General features: G+C 39.7%; 1 protein-coding gene across 1 annotated transcript in view; it reads right to left on the bottom strand.

The window, feature by feature from the left end:
- The window catches only part of vps50 (VPS50 EARP/GARPII complex subunit), a 103,855-nt gene that overhangs the window by 16,903 nt on the left and 67,666 nt on the right, over nucleotides 1-19,286 (bottom strand). The window contains exons 21-22 of the mRNA XM_073463481.1: nucleotides 18,884-19,005; nucleotides 13,998-14,078 (exon numbers count right to left, since the gene is read on the bottom strand). Coding sequence (XP_073319582.1) covers nucleotides 13,998-14,078; nucleotides 18,884-19,005 — 203 coding nt within the window. The remainder of the gene's footprint in view (nucleotides 1-13,997; nucleotides 14,079-18,883; nucleotides 19,006-19,286) is intronic.

Below are 19,286 nucleotides of genomic sequence, written 5' to 3'. Positions count from 1 at the left end.
ATTTTTCTTTAAGAAAAATTACTCAAAATAATTAATCAAGTATCAAAATAGTCGGCCATTAATTCAAAATGACTAATCGATGAGTCGACTAATTGTTGCAGCTCTAATGTGATACAGCATCAGCCTTGAGCCATAACCTCATGTTTATTAGTTTATTAGATGCTTGATCTACTTACATACTCAAAATGGCAAACACGATTTTGATGGAATCACATTAACATAATTTCCCGTTGTTGTTGCCCTTTGGTGCCCCTGAATATTTAAATGATGTTTGGAGATAGGCATGCAAATCACATTTGATACAGGAGGCGTCTAACGTGTCAATGGATACAAATAGAATTTGAATGCTTCTGTCTGTTCTAATCTGCAAATAAACCTACAAAAGGCTCAAATTAGAAATGATTTAATTCCCACAAATGAGCGACTGAACTTCTCAGCTCAATTGTTTTCTTAACCCTGCGACAGTTATGACACAAGCACAGTAATCGTAGTGGTTGTTGGCAGACGTGCAGCAAAATGCAGCTGCTGGAAACCTCAGATTTATCAGGAAAAACAGGTAAGAATTTAACCTCATGTTTCTAAATATATCTTCACCTATAAAGATGACAGCTCTTCAATCATCAGTACAGTATCAACCTACTGTAATCAGTTGCATTGTAACATGTTGCTTATTTGACATCCTCAAAGATACGACTGCGAAAACAATTATGATTTCACTTTTATGACGACGCTCGATCAAAATGACGAACGACTCCAGGGAGATAAAAGAAGACTGACTCCATGCGGCTGCTGCGGTGCCAAGTACGTGCAAAAGAATGCCATATTGGACAAATTAAGCATCAGTGATAGATTTTTCAAAGTCATACAAGAGCCTGAAAAACTTTCCATATAGAATGACTTATAGTGAAGAGCTCATACATCTTTTGATTTACATCCTGCAGCTGCTGAAGATATTTAGAAGAGGCTCAAACCTCAACAGCAGTTTCTCTGCTGTCCCACTGAGATAAATAGTGAAATAGCTTTTCCATAGTGGAGTGTAGTAGATTTGTCATATAGACTGATGATTATTGTTCCGTGGTGATTTTGCAACATTTGTGACAATATGGCAACTGTTAGAACGACTACTGAACAATATCTGGCTGGCTGAGGGCATGCAATATTTAAAAATGCCTATATGTTTGTACATACAGTATCAATCTGTAATTACACTGTGTACTGTAGTAGCGCATACAAATATTCTAGTAAATTAAAGAATATAACTCACAGGAGTTTTGGAATTAGGAATATTGGAGCTAAAACTTTCTTTTCAGTCACTCTGAGACAAAAATTGTGAAAATTAAATCCACATTCTCGAGTTTCATCTTAATCAATGAGAGGATTTCCTGCTCTTCTCTTATAACTTTGGTTGAAGTAAGGAGACATTTGAAGACAACATCTTGAGGTCTGTTTTAAACCACATTTCACAAACAAAAACAAAGAAAATAAAAGATAATGTGGATCAATTCATAAAAGAAATAACTGTTTGTTGCAGTCCAAGAAAAATATCTGCCAACTGCTTTAAAGGCACTAAATCCTTCATACACCACCTACAATCATGCTCTAGTAAATACTCATTAGTTTAGGATTGACAAGCTGACATTAACATGTGACATTAAGTCCCTTATGGAGTCGATTCATTGTTAATGGTTTCCTGTTCACGACGTGGAAAAGAAAATAGAGGGAAAGAAATCAAATTTTAGACAAACGCAAAATGAACATGAATCCTGTATTAGCAGCTGTGAGACACTGCATTTAGTTTATTATTACAAGCATATGAATGATGTCCTGTGTTGAGAAAAAAAACAAGGTGTGTGCATTCAAGCATGGTAAAACAGTTCGACAATGAAATTCTCTCAGATTGCATTTGTTGCATTCCCCAGAGCCGTCTCAAAGTCAGAGCCAAAGGCTGAGCGGACACACTCTTCACTCAGCAGATATTCATAACACACAGTCAGAGGTGGCTTCCTTTCTATACGCCAGACATCAATTTGGCAGGTTATGGGTCGGAAAATATTCTTGTTTTTATTTCTCACTGTGAAGAGATTCACCTCAGAGTACTTATGTAAATGATCATCAACTCCTGACAGAGTTTAACACACACAGAGAACCTCAGACAGGGAGTGACCTCTGCAAAAATACATGAAATGAAGATAAAAAGGAATCATCATGTGTAAGCAGTGGAGTGAGCCATGGCAAACAATGAGAGAAAAATGACTGTATGGAAAGTAAGAATATTCCCATAATAGGTTGACAGGACCACTTGGTCTCTATAACTACATTAAGCACATCATCTACTATTAGGCTTAGAATAGAATAGAATGGAATAGATATACTTTATTGATCCCAAGCTGGGAAATTAAGGACGACGGGAGCTGCGGCTACACGCTGCCACCTGGAGCGGCGCCATCTCAGCTTATTAATATCACTAACTCATGTCTCACAAACAGTGTTGACTGCATGTTGGTATATGATAATAGTGAATCACATGATTAACATAAATTAAAGGTTAACTAAATTTAAACTTAAAACTAAAACTAGGTATGAAAAAACATTTCAGTCAAAAACTAGACTTCAGAATATGATACAGTGTGCTTATACAACCAAAATGAAATAAAAATATACTGGAAATGGTTTTAGTTTTTAGTCTGTGTCAATTTGGTACAACAAACATGAGGAGGCATTGTTGCGTATGTTTATTGAGACTGGGATGTCTCAAGGACTGTGAGGCCTTCAAAAAGTGTTGAACTAAAACTGAACCTTTTGAAAGAATAAAAACTATGAGCAAAACATAACCGAATAAAAAAAAATAATAATAATAATTAAAAACTAATGAAAAATACAAAACTATAATAGATCTGGCCCCATTTACAATAATTAAACATGCTATTACCGTGAACTGGCCGTTATTTTGAAATGTGATCAGCTTACTAAGATTCAGTAGCAACAGCTGATGAGGCTTATTTCATTCTGTGCTTTCAGTAGCACAATTTTAATCTATTTAGTTAAAAAATAACCAAAAATGTGAACCACATGTTTTGGTTTTGAAAAGGCTGATTATTCTAAAGACCAGCAGCACTGTTAGCAATTGAGGCCAAAAGTTAATTTCAAGCCCTGCAGGTAATAAACAAGGTTGGCATCCTCTAAGGAGGATTCACCGTAGGGAACACATTTGTTGAGAGGAACAGCAACAGTCCACTGATAAAAGATCCCAAATCAAGTTACTGACTGAAAAGAAGCCAGCAGGCCCGCTGAAAGCTGTGAAATGTCAGTGGTGCTTAAAAAATGGCCCTCAATTACAAAAATGTGGTTGCAATTTTATCCGCATTCTCTTCTAATTGCTTTACAGGAGAATAATTCAAGAGGCCTTATTCAAACAAGCTCCTTTAAATGAACTCACTGTACAGGAGCACATTGACGTTTAATTAGTGAATGTGAAGTATTTTCATCAAACAGTTTAAAAGTAATCTGCACAATTATGTCAATTATTTAATCAGGAAGGAGGTAGTAGGAGGTCGTCAGTGATAACAATAATTAAGATTTCTGTTGCACCGTTAGTTGAAGCAAATCTGCCCTCATTTATATTATTTGTTTGAGACAAAAGTAATGACATATTAATGTGTTATGTGTATTAATATAATATCAACACTATAATGTAGTAAATCTATTTAAAGATTGAAAGATTTACTTTTACTGACATTACTGTAACATTTTAATATTTTAGCCAATACAGCCTCCCAGACCAGCTTCAAATATAAGAAGTAACAGTGAAAGCACACACTTATTATCTACTGAAATACAGACATTAGTTACAACTTTACAACCCTAGCCAAGGAGCAGAGACAGCTACATTTTATGTAATATATGTAATATTCATTGCATGAATGATAATGCTAGTATTTTGTCTCCCATTTACTTACTGAGCAACGTGCTGTGTAGATAATCTTGTTTTTTAGTAATATGTAGATATTTGGGGCGTTAATTAGCCAGTAAAACTGCCCATAGCCCTTTAGCCTGTCTGAATGCTATTTTTAGTTATTTAATTGTTATTCATTTAAAAAATAGTGTTGACAAACAACAGTTTATCCATTCATCTAGTCAGGTTTTTACTTTTTTTAATTTTTATTTTTATTTCTTTTACATTTTTGTTTGTGTCCCAGTTAAAGGGGCTCTGAGAAACTTCTGTGTTGTGCTGGAAGCTGGTTGTTAGCTTATGTTAGCAGACTCTGTTTAAAAACTAACACTAGCTACTGTTGCTGTCTGTTAGCAGAGCGGAGAGAGGCACTGGGATGTGCTAAGCCAAGCTAGGCTAACCACATCCTGACTCCAGCTCCATCTTAATGCAGAGACATGAGCTTGGTAACCACCTGTTGTTTTCCAGCCTGGCTGCTATGTTAGCCATTAGCCCTTTATTAGCGTGGTCAAGTAGCAGCTAATAAGCCTCGCATGCTAAGGACTATGAGGGAGTCCATATCAAATCCATTCTCCCATCTCCCCGAACCATTTCAATCGCCAATGTCCTCAATTTCATTACACTTTGAATGCTTGATACGAAAAATGATCTTCAAAAAATAAACTTCACTCATGAGGTTTAAACAAGAATCTACTTCTGCTCCATTGTGTTAGAAAAAAGGAACATCTGTGTGGGTGTCTTAAATGCTCAGTATAATCTGAACTGAACTAACAAAACGTGGGCCAAAAAGCATGACTGGAGGGAAAGAACAATCCTTTTCTTTGTGAGCTCACCGTGTTTTAATTATCCGTCTGCTGCTGGTGCTCACATTGAAGTGGCCCTTGAGTTAATGAACCATTTTGAGACCTTTTTACCAAATGATGAGTCAAATCGAGACTAAAACTTCTCGGTGACAGACAGTTTTAGCGTTGTGTTATTCTTTAGAGACATCTCTTCTAACACTTAAAGTAATTCAAACTTTGACACACAAGATGTTTATACACATCCGTAAGGGCACTTTAATGACTTTACTTACACTTCAGTGTACCGAGCTGAAGAAGAAGACACCTACTCAAAGATTTGTCTCTTTCTATACTGACATATTAACAATGCTGCACTGAACCTCCATGGCTGACATTATGCTGTGAGAAGATTTTGGCACTCATTAAAGACATTAAGTTTGACTCTCACTTTTGTTCATGAACTCTCTTTCTCTTGGTGTGAGTGACAGCAGAAGTTAAACCATCGAGAAAGAAAAGCAGTTAGGATTTACACCGAGTTTAAAATGTTGAAGAAAAAGAAATATGCTTCTCTGAGGCAACTATATTACAAGAAAAGGAAACAAATGGATGGAAAACCGATGAATCACATCAACAGGTCACATAATTTCATGCTTTATTACCTTTTTGGACTTCGGCTTAAGCTCATATTATTTAAACATAATACATTGATACATACTTAAAGCCCTTGACCAAAGTTTGGCCTGTGTTGTTATTAATATTGGCAATAAACCATCATTACAAACCAAATGCCTCTGTCCTAATACTTCAATATATTTGAGAAGTTTATTTGTGCTTCTGTTCTGCTTTTCATTTTTGACCCAAAACATTTTTCTTTCTGTCAGTTAAGGTCAAACTATTCTGATCCAGTCTTTGTTCTCTTGTCATCATTTCTGGCACTTGTAGTCCAGATACATCTGACTTCTTCAATGATCAGTAATTCATTTGAATGGTATAAAAGAGAAGAGTGAGTCAGAATGTGGGAGTAATGGCACCTTTCAGCGAGAGCTATATGCATATATATACATAGCTATATATATTTATATATATATATAGCTATATAAAAAGATATTCCTGGTGTTTATCTGAAATAAAAATGTAATGCCAAAAGAAAAACACAGCTTTAAGAAAACCTAAATGGAAATGCCAGCGCTTCAGGAGACATCTCCTCGCAACTGCATGTATCTGAAGCCAAACTATAATTTGATTAGGTATTTTGGAGAGCAGCATCATCCCAAAGCCTTTGCTAAGAGTTTCTATACTTGATTCTGTCAGCTTCACTCACAGGCAGTCATTGAGAAAGAACAGCTTGCCTAACAGTGCAAACATCCACTCCAATGTCTTTGAGGACGGCTGTATTGGGAAAACAAGCTTCGTTTCTGTGTCTAAGGTATTAACGCCAAAATGGTTTCCAGCGTTGTTAAGTATGAAGACATCAAGCATCAAAGCCAGGGAGCTTATTGACCCTTGTGTAATGATTAGAAATTAATCCCAGGAATTCCCAATGAATAGAAAACGTATAAAAATGTGCACCGAGGGAGGGATTTGATAACAGATAAGAGCAAAGCTTTGAATAAGACTGAAAAACAGGGATATAGTTGAAGCTTGATGAAATGAATCCCTGCTGTTTTTACTCAGATCAAAGACAAGATGCTGTCATATAAACAGTTTTTCTTAATGAGGATAGACAGATGTATGTTATGTATGTACAATTATTGTGTGTGTTAAGACTCTATAATGAGATTATGCTATGCTTCACGGTATTCATATGGGACATGCAGTCTCCATCCCAGCCTTAAGGAGACAGTGGCACTTAGGTTCTGTATCAATCAGAATGAAGAATGCAGGATTTTAGGTCCACAGGGACCAGCTTCCACTCCCAAGTCTCATCTCTCTGTAGTGTATTATAGATCTTGTATACTTGCTTGTCCAACTTAACATAACTTTCTTGTTATTTAGATGAACACAAAACCACCCAACAGCTCAGATCCAGCATTCCCTGCACAACACTCCTGCACAAGCAAAGCAAACTAAAGTTTCTGGCCTCCTCATTCCACTTAAGTGGCCACAGTCTGCATTGCGGGCCATCGGTTTCAATGCCTCGGACAAACTCTGTTTTTCTAAAGTGCTGAGTCAGAGCCACATCTGCTGGAGAATCTATTTTATCATTGGGTTTTCCCCACACGTCTGCTGGGTGATTTGTTGTGTGCAGCTCAAATTTAAGCAAGAGCCTGAGGTGGTTTTGAGGTGATTGTGGGAGGCCCTGTCAGCAGCAGAAGATACCTGAGGAGCGACGGGAGCACCCTCTCTGTATCAAATCTGTCGGATCCATCATTTGAACTGCGTGAATTAAGGTGATATGCACCTGGGGGACAGCAAGAGCTTTCTGTGTTGAGTTTTTGTCTCAACACAGGATTTAGCATCAAAATGTGATGACAGGTTAATGCCAACATGGTAATTTTGTTTGTAATGATGGTCACTGTGTTAGATCAGGCAATTCATTTTCAGGAGTCATTAATTATTGCTGCGACTCGGCCGAGAGACATGTTGGTCCACGACCAAGCGTAGTTTCCTGTCTTTCATAACGTGCAAGATCTCGTCTGGAAGGGAAAGCGCGGGACCGACTTACGGGATCATGAAAGCTCCTGTTGTACCCCGCTGTAGCCATCGGTCACCGAAACGTGAAAGAACTGGTTTGAGAGTACGCATTGGCTCTGAACCAGCCCTCGAATTGCTTTGGTCGAAAAGCCTAGAAAAGACAGAAAGGCAACTGTGACCTTTTCTCTGTTGTCAGCCACAGCATCACCATTCTTCAACTTTAGTTTGCAATTTTTACAGTTGTGCATGGAGAGCTCTGTGCTCCTATTTCACTGTGGAGGGCAAAACATATCCAACATGCTGGTCTTTGCAAGATGCACCATTGGTTGTCCACTATAATACACCAGATAAAATGATCAATCGTCATGCCCCAAACCCATTTTTTTTCCCTGAAACCCCAAACTTTAACTTTGACTGTTGTAATGAACATCTCATGTTGCAAAGAAAGATAACAGCAGGAGAGCTTTAACATCTGAATCAGAGTCTTTTTAAAAGCCAGAATGTGCAGGCAACGCTTTAAAAAAGCTTTCAACTGTTATTCCCTAGTAAAATAGAACTACAATTACCCCCTGATGGCTGTATGCTTCCACGCACCAGTCATGTTGCTGTTCCTGAGCTATGGTGTTGAATAATGGCCAGAAAATCGTTTGCAGAATATTATGATTATGATGATTATGAATAAAATGTCGTAACTTCATCATTTTATCCTAGTGGACATTTCTGTAAAATGTTGTCATTATTAGATATGAAGTGAATTCTTGAGTTAATGCCAAAAATGTCTTTTCAGAGACATCACAGTGACCTTGACTTTGACTACCACAATCTAATCAGTTCATCCTTGAGTCCAATTAAATGTTTGTGGTAAAATTTAAGAAGTTCCCTCAAGTCTTTCCTGAGATATCGCGTTCACAAGAATGGGATGCCATGAGGTCGCAGTGATCTCGATCTTTGACCTTTGACCACCAAACTTCAATCAGATCCATCGTTGAGACCAAGTGGGTCTTCCCTCAAGGCATTCTTCAGATATCGCACTCACAAGAAGTGGGCGGACAGACGGATGGATGAACGACCTGAAACTATCGCTGGTGCGGAGGCATGAAAATAAAGATCCTTAATTTGAAATCTTCAGTAAACTCTGAGAGCTTGATAATTCTGTAATCACCCATGTCATGAAGCGAGCGTCCAGCTGGGGGAGTTGAAAAGTGATCTCTCAGCTGAAGTGTCTCAATCTATCGTGATTGACTGCTTACTCCTCTCCAGTCCATTCCATAGAGATTTATGGCCAAGTTGAGTGGACTGGCTGCCAGGCAATTACCATCAAGTGGATCCTATTGCACCTCTTTGTCACTCTAATACTAGAAATTTGGTTCTCATTAGATAAATGTCAGACGGAATTAGGGTTTTCATTTATTTTGTGTGACACCAACTGACACCTCTATGTCTATCACTGGCAACTTCTTTTCCCCATGAGTGCTTGTCCGCTCACCTGCTTTGGCTTGACAAACCATGCCAAGATACAAGGAAGAAAAGGGAGTTAGGAAAGCTGAACACGAATAAACCAATCTCAAGTGCACAGAGGAGAATGCAGAATACAAAATGAAAGGATTTCAATTAAAAGTGCATAATTTTGCCACGCTCTGCTCGTCACACTGGGAGATGTGATGAGTCATCGGCAGGAATTGATGAGAAGCTGCAGACAGGAAGCAGGAGTTACTGAGTCCACGGGGATCAACTGTCTCCTCAACACAGCTGAGGAGCATGACCCACAGCTGGGCCTATCAATGAAAGTTTGTGCGCGTGTTCACCGACACCCCCAAGAAAACGTCAATACTTGTGATATCCTGACGACTGCAGTATAAACAGCCACACGATGGAGCTTAATTATGATCTATAATCGCTGTCAAATGGCTGCTCCCTCTGGTTGGTAGCACCATTCACAGAGAGGCCACAACAGAGAACCAAGTCTGGACAGTGATGTGCCCTCGTGAGAGATGCAGAACTAATGACTTAGTTCAGTGTGGAAGAAAATGTAGTGTGTGTGACACTAGTCAGTGCCTCTCATAGGAGGCAGCTCGAGTAAGTGTGTGTGTGTGTTTGTGTGTGTGTGTGTGTGTGTGTGTGTGTGTGGGTGTGTGTGTGTGGGTGTTTGTTAGCTGTGCCAAGCCAGTGTGGCAGACCACAACCACAACACATGTTTAGAGATTATCACTCTGCTACTGGGAGGGAGACAGGAAGAGAGCATTAAAAGTGTGTTGGAGAGCAAGTGTTAAATGCATTCAACTACAATTCTGCATGTCTTCATTTTAGTAAATATGTGTGTTTTCCTGTCCGTCAGTGTGTGTATTTGCGTATGTCTCTGCAAGCACCATCCACTGCCAGTTTACTGGTGCCAACACGGAAAATATCCTCCTTCTCATTCTTGTTTCAATGCCATGTCTAAGAATGCCCCACTGAGTCCTACGCTACACTAAAGCAGACGTATGGTATGCACACACACACAAACACACATCTTATCAGCTCATAACACAATTGTCGGTTGATTTCAGAATTGTAAGGCTCAAATCAAGAATCAGAATCATGCCTGGGCAAATGGTGAACACTGAAAAAAATACACGTAGAAGCACACCACGGTGAGCACTGTCGGAAGGACCAATAAACTGGGAGAAAGGACACAAGCTGCTGTTTGTGCCGAGAGTTGAGAGGCATATAATCACTTGCACACAGCTGCTACAGAGAGGGAGGCGATAGGACAAACGGAAAGAGGGAAGAAATGTGAGGAATGAGAGAGAAAGTGTCAGAAAAAACAAGTGAGAAAAATGTGCTGACCGATTGAAGGAGTAAATACTGCTGGTTTCAGTATTGAGAGGAGTAAAAGGACAGTGAAGCAGAGGTGGCCTTGCAACTGCTTCTCTTCACAATGTTGCCGCAGCAAAGGCTCACAACAGCTGTCACAGTTGAACTTTATGGCAGCGACAATATGGCAACAGACGAGGTTCATGGCATTATTTTGATAGGGTGCTGTCATCTAACCTGCCCCGAGCAATACCACCAGAGGATTAGAACTTTTTCAAGCAAAGGACTGTAAGCCAATCCTAATTTAACATGACAGCAGATTCCTTTTAAGTAAAACAATTCAGTTCAGAGCCTCACATTCGGCGTCGCATTTGAACTTGGGAGCTGCCGTTGATGACAGCGTGTATGATTAAACATGATGTAAGTGTTTTGTAGAAAAATCTTGAAGGCAATTACGTCTCTGCCACTCTCAGAAGTTTTTTTTCCCCAACCTCACAACCTTCCAAACACTCTTGATGAAATATTCAGAGTCAAAAGTAAGTGAACTTGGAATGGAGGCCGTCAAACCCAGACGAACGGCAGGGGTTTCGGAGAGGTAATCAAGAATAACGGAGGCAGAGAAACAGAAAATAAACGAGCGGATGATCTTTTACTTTTATTCCCCAGTGGAGCTCCCAATTTGAGCTGAAGCCACTCGGCACCTGAGACGAGATGAGATGGAATCTCGCCGCCGTTCATATGGGACTCGGAGTCATTAGCAGCACATTGGTTTCAGGATCAAACAGTTGTGACGGCAAATCAGGGGAACAAAACCGCAAGGATTCGGTGGCTCAATTGAAATGCAGTGTGCAATTAACTTTATAATCTGTTTACAAATGAGGTCTACCCTGCTGCAATCTCTGGAGTGTGTGGGTGTGCATATTTGTATGCAGGTGGAGGGAGTCCATTTGTGTACTCGACATGAATGCATGCGCATTCTTGCTTTGGAGTGAAGTCACCTATATTAAAAAAAAGGGGGGGTTCATAAGCCATATGCCTCCACATTTAATCAAATCCTGGAAACTGCATATAAATTGTTCTAAATATCCAAACAGCAAATTCTTCCTTTACATATTCAATATGTATCAACACTTTTAATGGAAGAGTGCGTTTCGGTGAGATTTATCTGCACAGATCATGATGCGAAACACAGAGGAGCAGAAAGAGAGCGAGACAGAGAGGGGGGAAAAAAGTGGGAGTGCTGTATTAGTTTGGAAAAGAGGGCATTTTTCCAACATTGAATGATTTATCGAGATGAGCTAAAATAGTTTTGCATATGAGAAAGGGCAGACTAAAAGCATTTGCCAATACATTAGAGACAGGATGTGTGTAGCTACGAAGCCAGAGTGTGAGGACACAGCCTGTGATGGCCACAAAGTGATATAATTATGCTTGTGTGTGTGAGCATGCACATGTTAAAGGTTTCACACACATCGCAGTGCATTGCACTCTTCCGTTCGCCATCTCCGTCCATTTGTCCGTCTGTGCCCATCTGAACAGTTCAGAGGATATAGACATAATTTTCCTCAGACGGTAGCCGAGCACCGAGCTTCTCTGACATTTGAAAATGGCTCACAACTTAGCCAGAAAATCACCGTGGTGTAAATAGTTTCTATAGTGCCCCCCTGAGGGAAGAAAACATGTCGCTGTATCACACTGCTTAATACAATTTAAAGTTTGGATCATTTATTATTCTTTTATGGGTTTTCAAACTTCTATCTGTTTCCGTCTCTCTGCCTTCCTGCTTTATTTTGCTTTAGTTTTTCTCCTTCTCCTCAGTCCGACCCATAAACATCACATCTAAGTAGTCAGCCTCACAGTCAAAATGCCATTATGCTGTCATATAAAGTTTTGTTTTTAAAAGGTGCTTCAGGTCAGTGTGAAAACAACCAATTATATCTGTGTGCAAAGGTGATGCTGGTTGGAAAACAATTCACTCCATTAACATTCTGATGAGATATACATTAAAGGTGACACTGGTGTTGATGGCTAAATTGGCCGCTTGTCATTGGATTATTAGCCTTGACAGTCACTTAAAGGGGACCTTCTAGAACTCCACTAGAGAAGCTTTGTATGATTCAAACTTTTAAAATAAAATGCTTGTTTATCTTATACTGACCATTCATGCAGCCCCTCAGTTCATCCTCTGTCTGAAACAAGCAGTTTCGGCTCCCATCTGTCTCTCTCCCAAAAAGCCTAATTTTTCATGAAAAGTCAACCTTCCAGAAGCCTGCTAAGGGGCAGCAAACAGTGCTTGTGAGCAGAGGGAAACCAGAAAATATTTTCTCTATAACAATATGATCCAGATCAGAGTCTTGGTCTGAACTACTGTAAATCACTTTAGTATGAAGAGACGGACTCAGCAGGTGGACAGGCGCTTCCCTGTACTTTGGGGGCATGCTGTGCCTGGAGCAGATGACCAATAAAAGAAAGATTTTGGAGTTCACAGGGCTTCCTTTTATATACAAAAATGTCATTATGTGAAACTTTGGTTCAATGTACAAATCTAAGATTGTGACATTAAATATATATGACAGAAAATAAGGGACACATCAGTCATCAAGTGACTGCGAGCTCTTTTCTTAAAGTTTAGAAACTTTTCAGACCCAAAAAGAAAAACACTAAATGGCACATTTAATAGTTGTAGCCTGGTCTGTGGTGTTATGTGAGTGTACAGATGAAATTAGCAATGATATTTGAGTTTGACGTACAGAAAGCCCTACAGATTCTCAGAAAATGAAAAATGGAATACATTACTCAGGAACTCACTGTGGGAAAAGAATACATTTTCTTTTTCATTTTCACAGCTGATGGAGTATTGTGAGTCACATTTTGTGACATATGATAAAAATCTAATTTAGCTACGCATAGGCAATATTTGCCTCTTTGTTTTCCAATACAGCAGCTCCGGGCTTAATATTAGTCCGAAATCAAAGCTGAACTACTGTTGTTTGGTTTATGGATCTTCAGGACCAGCCACTTCTGAATAATAATGTACACGACAGACATACAGTATAGTATGTAAATTACATTTTTGAATTAATAAAAGTTGAGTTTCCATATTTGAATTCAAGGCAGAATGACTCAAATTCAGCAAGCATTCACTCACACGTCTACCATAATTAGACTCAAGAGACACAACTCTTTTTTTTTCTCACTAAACAAGCCAAAAACATCAACAGAATTTCATATTCGCCTGCAGGGGAGCCAAACTTCTGTGGCGTTGCAGATTAGGGCTGCATTAAAGTCCAAGCATGGCTTCTTTGAGCACACAGGCCAAAGACAGGCTGTCTGATATGGAGACAAATGAAAGGCAGAAGCGAGAGATGGCACTTGTATTACCACGCAACAGACTGGGGACAGATACACTATCAGACAAAAGAGCAGAGTGTGTGGCCTGCACCGGACTAATTGTCACTATGTAGTATTACAGCAGAGAGTAGTGATTGAGGCTAATGGAATAACACACATCCAGCCTGGTGTGGCCACTTAAACAGAGGGAGGTGTGTGTACGTGTGAGTGACCGCCGGCCAGATAATGATGACCCATAATGCATTTTGTGGTGACACGGGCCGTGGGCACACATATGGTGGGGATGGATAAAGTGGATGGACAAAAAAATACAGAGGCATAAAGAGGAGAGAGGCACATAAGGATGGAGGGGTTGGAGGAGAGTGAGCATGTTTGTGTCAGGGAATGAGACAGGTGATGAGGTAACGAGCGATGGTTAAAGAGAAAGAAAAAGTGCGAGGAGAAGAAAAAAGTGAGACAGATGAGGAGAGAGAGAGTTTCAGTCTTACCATGTCAATGAGACTCTCCTGGATCCGGTTCAGTGTGGTTCTCAGTCTGCTGCTGATAAGGCCCAGACCCGATGACTCATACTGTAGAATACACACACACATACACATACACAGTTAAGTGTCTGCACCGTGCACAAACCGTTTCCTTTATAAGAACACACACTTCAGAGGAGTGTGAGAGCAAGCACACGCATACACACGGCAAACATCTGCTCCCGTCTCACGTAGTCAGAGACGGGAGGATTTTTACTTTACTGCTTCTAGTCAGTCGACTCTAATCCAAAAAAGGAGGAGGAACTGGGAGGAACAGACATCAAATATCAGACAATCACGCCGGCTACAGCTGATGACAGATGAGAGGTAAAAGAGGAGGGCGGGGAGGGTGAAGGCACAGCAAACTCAACATCGAAATTATTCTGAAATCGCTTTCAGATGTGCTTGATGTCACTTGAAAGAGCATATCACACACACCTTGAAGGCTTCAAATCAACCACACCACAACAAGCGCTGACTATATTTTGGTCTCACAAGGTGGGGACAACCTTGCATGTTAGTCATATTAATTCCAGAGATCTACTCTTACCAGGCAAGCAGGGCCAACCACCCTGGTAGTGCCCGCCTCTCTGCCACCATGAGCTGGCAAAGATGGGCTTGGGACGGGCTATGGATGACAGATGGACAGCAGAAAGGAAAAACAGGAAGCAAAAGTGAAATACAAGACAGTGTAAAGAAAGAAGCAAACAAACAGAATTAGATTTAATGGAGGTAGTGGGTGGGATTACTCTTGTACTCTACACTACGATTGCCTCACATTTAAATGGTCTTTAATTTGGGAACACTGCTCATCAGCCAGGTAAAGTGAGGAAATATCTGATTATTGGTGTATCCTTGTAACCAGGATACGTTAAAGCTTCCTTCTTTGTGTCCACGCAAAAACTTGCACTTTTCCTGAAGTTGAAACACGCTTCAATGTCACTTTTACATCTCTCACATGTGATACTAAACTCGAGATGTTTGAAAATGAAGTGTCACTAGTGTGTTTGTCCTGATTGCCTGCGTTTCAGAGCCTCAAACAGTAAAAAGCAAAGAGTTCAAAGCTCCTCAAAACTCAACTTCAAACATGTTCCAAAGCTTTCTAGTTGGACTGACTATTTTTAGAAACATCCAAATTAGCTCTTGAAACCTTTGATATAAATGGGGTCACACTCAACTCAATGCATCTTAAGCAGTGAAGGCCATTCAAATTGACATCAGTATATACAAAAGGAAACAATACAATAGCTGTTCTGTCTACCACAATAGTACAGTTGCCATGGAGAAGTTCACTTATGTGCACTGTACAGATGTGCACATGGTAAAATGGTAAGACAATTGTTAACAAATGAACACATTAAAGAGGCATCCCACAGATTCTGCACACAAAGTTCAGTTTAATCATCGCCATTACTACTTGACAGCCTTTGAAATAAGCTGTATAATTTATTCTGTGTCTAAGAAGGGAGTTTTGTAAGGTTTGGAAAAATTAGCACAACAATGTCATCAAGGATAACCCTGCTGATGACATCAGGTTAATCTGAGCAACAAAATGTAACGTCCTGGAGAGAGATTGTTTCTGTCCAGTCTCATCTCCAGGCTGTCAAATACTGATGCTTTGAGCTGGTGTCCGAACTGATCTGCCAACCCAAAGCGTCAGTATTTGATGACCTGGGGGATGAGACTTTAAGACTGAAAACAAGCAACATGTGAGATGTGCCTCATATGAGTTAATGCAAGCCAAACTGAAGGAGTCTGTGTCAAAATCTGCTGATATGAGTGGTAGCTTCCTCGGATTTTGTATTGGTGGGGATCAATGGATAGCATTATTTAATAGAAAGTCTTAAGACTGTGGATGTCACGTAGATTGTTGTGTGTTGTGGGGAAGGGGAGATGCTGTAACATATCAAGCTTTTGTGTTTACTTTCAGTTTTTGCTTTTGTTCTCACTGATATTGTACGTACTGTATAGACTGCCACCCCAAAAGTAAGTTTTATACTGTAATGCCACAGGGTGTTTGAAAAAAAAAAAAGGTTGGACAGGTTGGAGGAAGGAAGCGTCTAATGAAAGATGCCACTGAGCTGCATTATGGGAGATGTAGGATTAAGGGGTTTTCGGGTATTTTACCTTGTACTAGAGACGAAAATTTAAAATATCTCCACCTCTGCTGCTTCAATTTTGACGACTCACTTTTAAATCTGTTTCTTTTATGTTTGCAAACTTTAGGCAAGTGCAAGACTAAATACTGAATTGCTGGAGCACCCCTTTAATTGCCCTCATCCTAAAGGGCATTTAAATTTGAATCTCTCTCTCTGTCTTGCTCTCTTTTTCTTACAAAATCCTTCTTCTGTCTATTTATCACTTTTCCAAAAAACTGTTAAAAAAACTGTCCGAGGAGCAAAAAAGCCTGGTTATTAATGGTGATGGACAATCCGTTAGCATGGCACATAACGCATCTTTAGCACGTGCGTGACAGAGTCAATAGTGCAGCTTGACTTGACAGGGCCAATATACACAGATAATGGGGTATTTACCCTTTTGAATATTAATGTCACCCATTACTGTTCAAGCGTATAAGTTGTGCAGCTCTATCTCGATTCCAGCGGTGTAAAGAGAGCAGATCCTAGGTCAAAATACCAGCATATGTGCATAGTAATTTCCATCAGCTATTTAAAGATTCATAGGGACATTAGCATTTTTCCTGTAGGTGCCTCTTTGAGCGAGACTGTTCATGAAATGGGCGGGTTCATGAAATTACACTTAATGAGGACTGGTGGAAAAAAGAGAAAGCGAGAGTTTAAGAGAGATGCAGACAGACAGATAAAGAGTGGCAGGGGAGTAATGAGAGGAGAGAAGCAGGAGGGATGAAAGACAAGCAGCGCTGCATGAAAAGAGCAGTAAGATTAGGGATACTGTAGAGCACAAAGGATGAGGAAAAAAAAAAGGTTAAAGAGCAGGCTTGACTGAGAAAAATGACACACGATATATGTGTAATGTAGACGGTGATATAGACAAAACAGTGATATGAATGATGTGATAGAAACACACACTCATACTGTACATGGACCCACGGTAGGCAGATTGAGATGAGAAAAGTGACCACTTGACAAGTTGTCAACTCACCAGTGTGTCACCTTCTCCCATCTCCCCATGACACACACACACACACACACACACCTATTATGTGTAGTGTAGCGGCCCCCGCGGAGCGTTCAACCTCTCTATCTCTTCCACCTTGATGGGACAGAAGTCATTTTGCTGCTATCATTACCACTTCCCCGAGGGCGATACTGACACAAATGCTGTTTTTTTTTCTTTTGTGAGGCGCAGTATAAATGACATGATAGTCTTCAGATGGAGTGGGGGCGACTGGGCTCGCTAACTGTAACCTATCGTTCAACTGAAATCTTTACTGAGGCAGACAGCAATGAGAAAAGATGGAAGCAGCTGTGAATCTCCGTCTCACTGTATATCATCTAATAAACATAAATAATTCAGAACTCCAGATTTAGAAATAAACGCAGGCAGTTTAAAAGCACCAGAAGTAATATTATGTAACTGCAGCATTGCAATGACAAAAAAACAAAAACAAAGACAAAAGTTATGATGACTTGTGGGGTATGGCTGTCTCACTTCTTTATTTTTAGTCACACTGTACGGGACAACACACACTGACTTTTATTTTTTGTTTTGTTTATCATATTTTTGTTCAATATTTTATGGCTTTACTTAAAAAAATACAGCACAGATATGATCCAAAATGAGTGGACAGAGAGATGTGAAAAGCTGGACCCTGGTGGCACCTTAAACCTGTAGGTCACCAAAGCACTCCAGCTGTTTCCTATGTCAGCCCACACAAAGGCAGCATCTCGACGCCTGTGGACATGACGACATCAGGATATGCCAATGTCCTGTTTCCCGACATCAATGTGTCAACTCTCCAGAAAAGCAACAATTTTATCACCTTCGCTGGTACACATTTATTAAGCAAGTGTACAGGTTTATAAACATGAATTGCAACTTTACAATAAATAATTGCTTAATAAGTGTTTATAAAGCATTCCATTGTTTAATAAAGTGAAATAACTAAAGTGTTTCCCATTTACCTCCCAACCACCTCTGTCTATACAATGTACTGTATGCGTTGGTGTATTTTATAAATGTCAACAGATGCTTGTGAAATAACATGAAACTGTTGTATTTATGGTGGTCGGTATGGTTATGAGTTCTGTCTGTTTTACAGTTTGATGAAATGCAGCTGGTCGCAAATGTCAAAACTGACAATAACATTTGAACAGTTGCAACAGAAATAGCAAAACCTGATTCAGTCACAAGGAGCGAATTTGACTCTAAAGAGTAACTACAAACAGTCTAAAAAATCTGATTATGCCTTGCCAGCCATTGTTTCTTGTGTAGAGTTATTTGTTTTATAATCTCTAAATTTTGCATAAATTGCATTTTCCTCTCCCATTGATTCAGTGTGATTTTGATTTGTATTTATTTTATTTAGGAGGATTAAGGACTACTCTGTAGAAGCTTATGGGGATCCTATTAAACAATAAAGAATAAAGCTAGAAGTGACAATACGCTTTTTTGTCCAGCAGTGATGTACCACAGCACTATAGCAATAAGATAGATGCAGCTACTTGTGGTCACGCTCAAGAGACACGTACCATCATCACGAACAGGCCAGTGCAGCTGTGTTTTTCTCTATATAAAATCTAATGGAGAGTTATTCTTAATCACACTATGCTTTTGTGTGTGGTAAGCTGTCTGTGTTTAACTCATTGGTCTTCAACATAAATATACACTGTGCAATCAAACGGAAGCGTAGCGATTCAAAAATACTGTACCATGTCATTGCGTCCAAAGAAGGTGTAGACGGCGTACAGGTAGTAGTCGAAGAGCTGTGACACACAGTGGATGACGTCGAAGGCGATGGGCTTCAGAATGTTCATCATCTGCATGTACTTCCCTGTGTGGAGATGAGAAAAAATATACAGCCACCAAGAAGTTGAGAGATGGCCGAGTGGTTATATATACTACTAATATGCATGCAACAGTTAATGGTTAATATGTGTACCCCAATATAAAGTGTTAGCAACTACATTGATATAATAATAATAATAATCATAATATAATGTAAGGCAGGCAGAAGTTATTGTTCTTTTTTCCAAGTTTGATAAACGAGGGAAACTGGTCCTGTCAAAAGTATTTCTGCGACAAAGATAGGGAGTTTGAGGAAAGGGAATTTTT

Source organism: Pagrus major, chromosome 3, assembly GCF_040436345.1.
Source record: "Pagrus major chromosome 3, Pma_NU_1.0".
Lineage (NCBI taxonomy): Eukaryota > Metazoa > Chordata > Actinopteri > Spariformes > Sparidae > Pagrus > Pagrus major.
The sequence above is the reverse complement of the archived record's forward strand: the minus strand, read 5'-3'. Positions and strand labels throughout refer to the sequence as shown.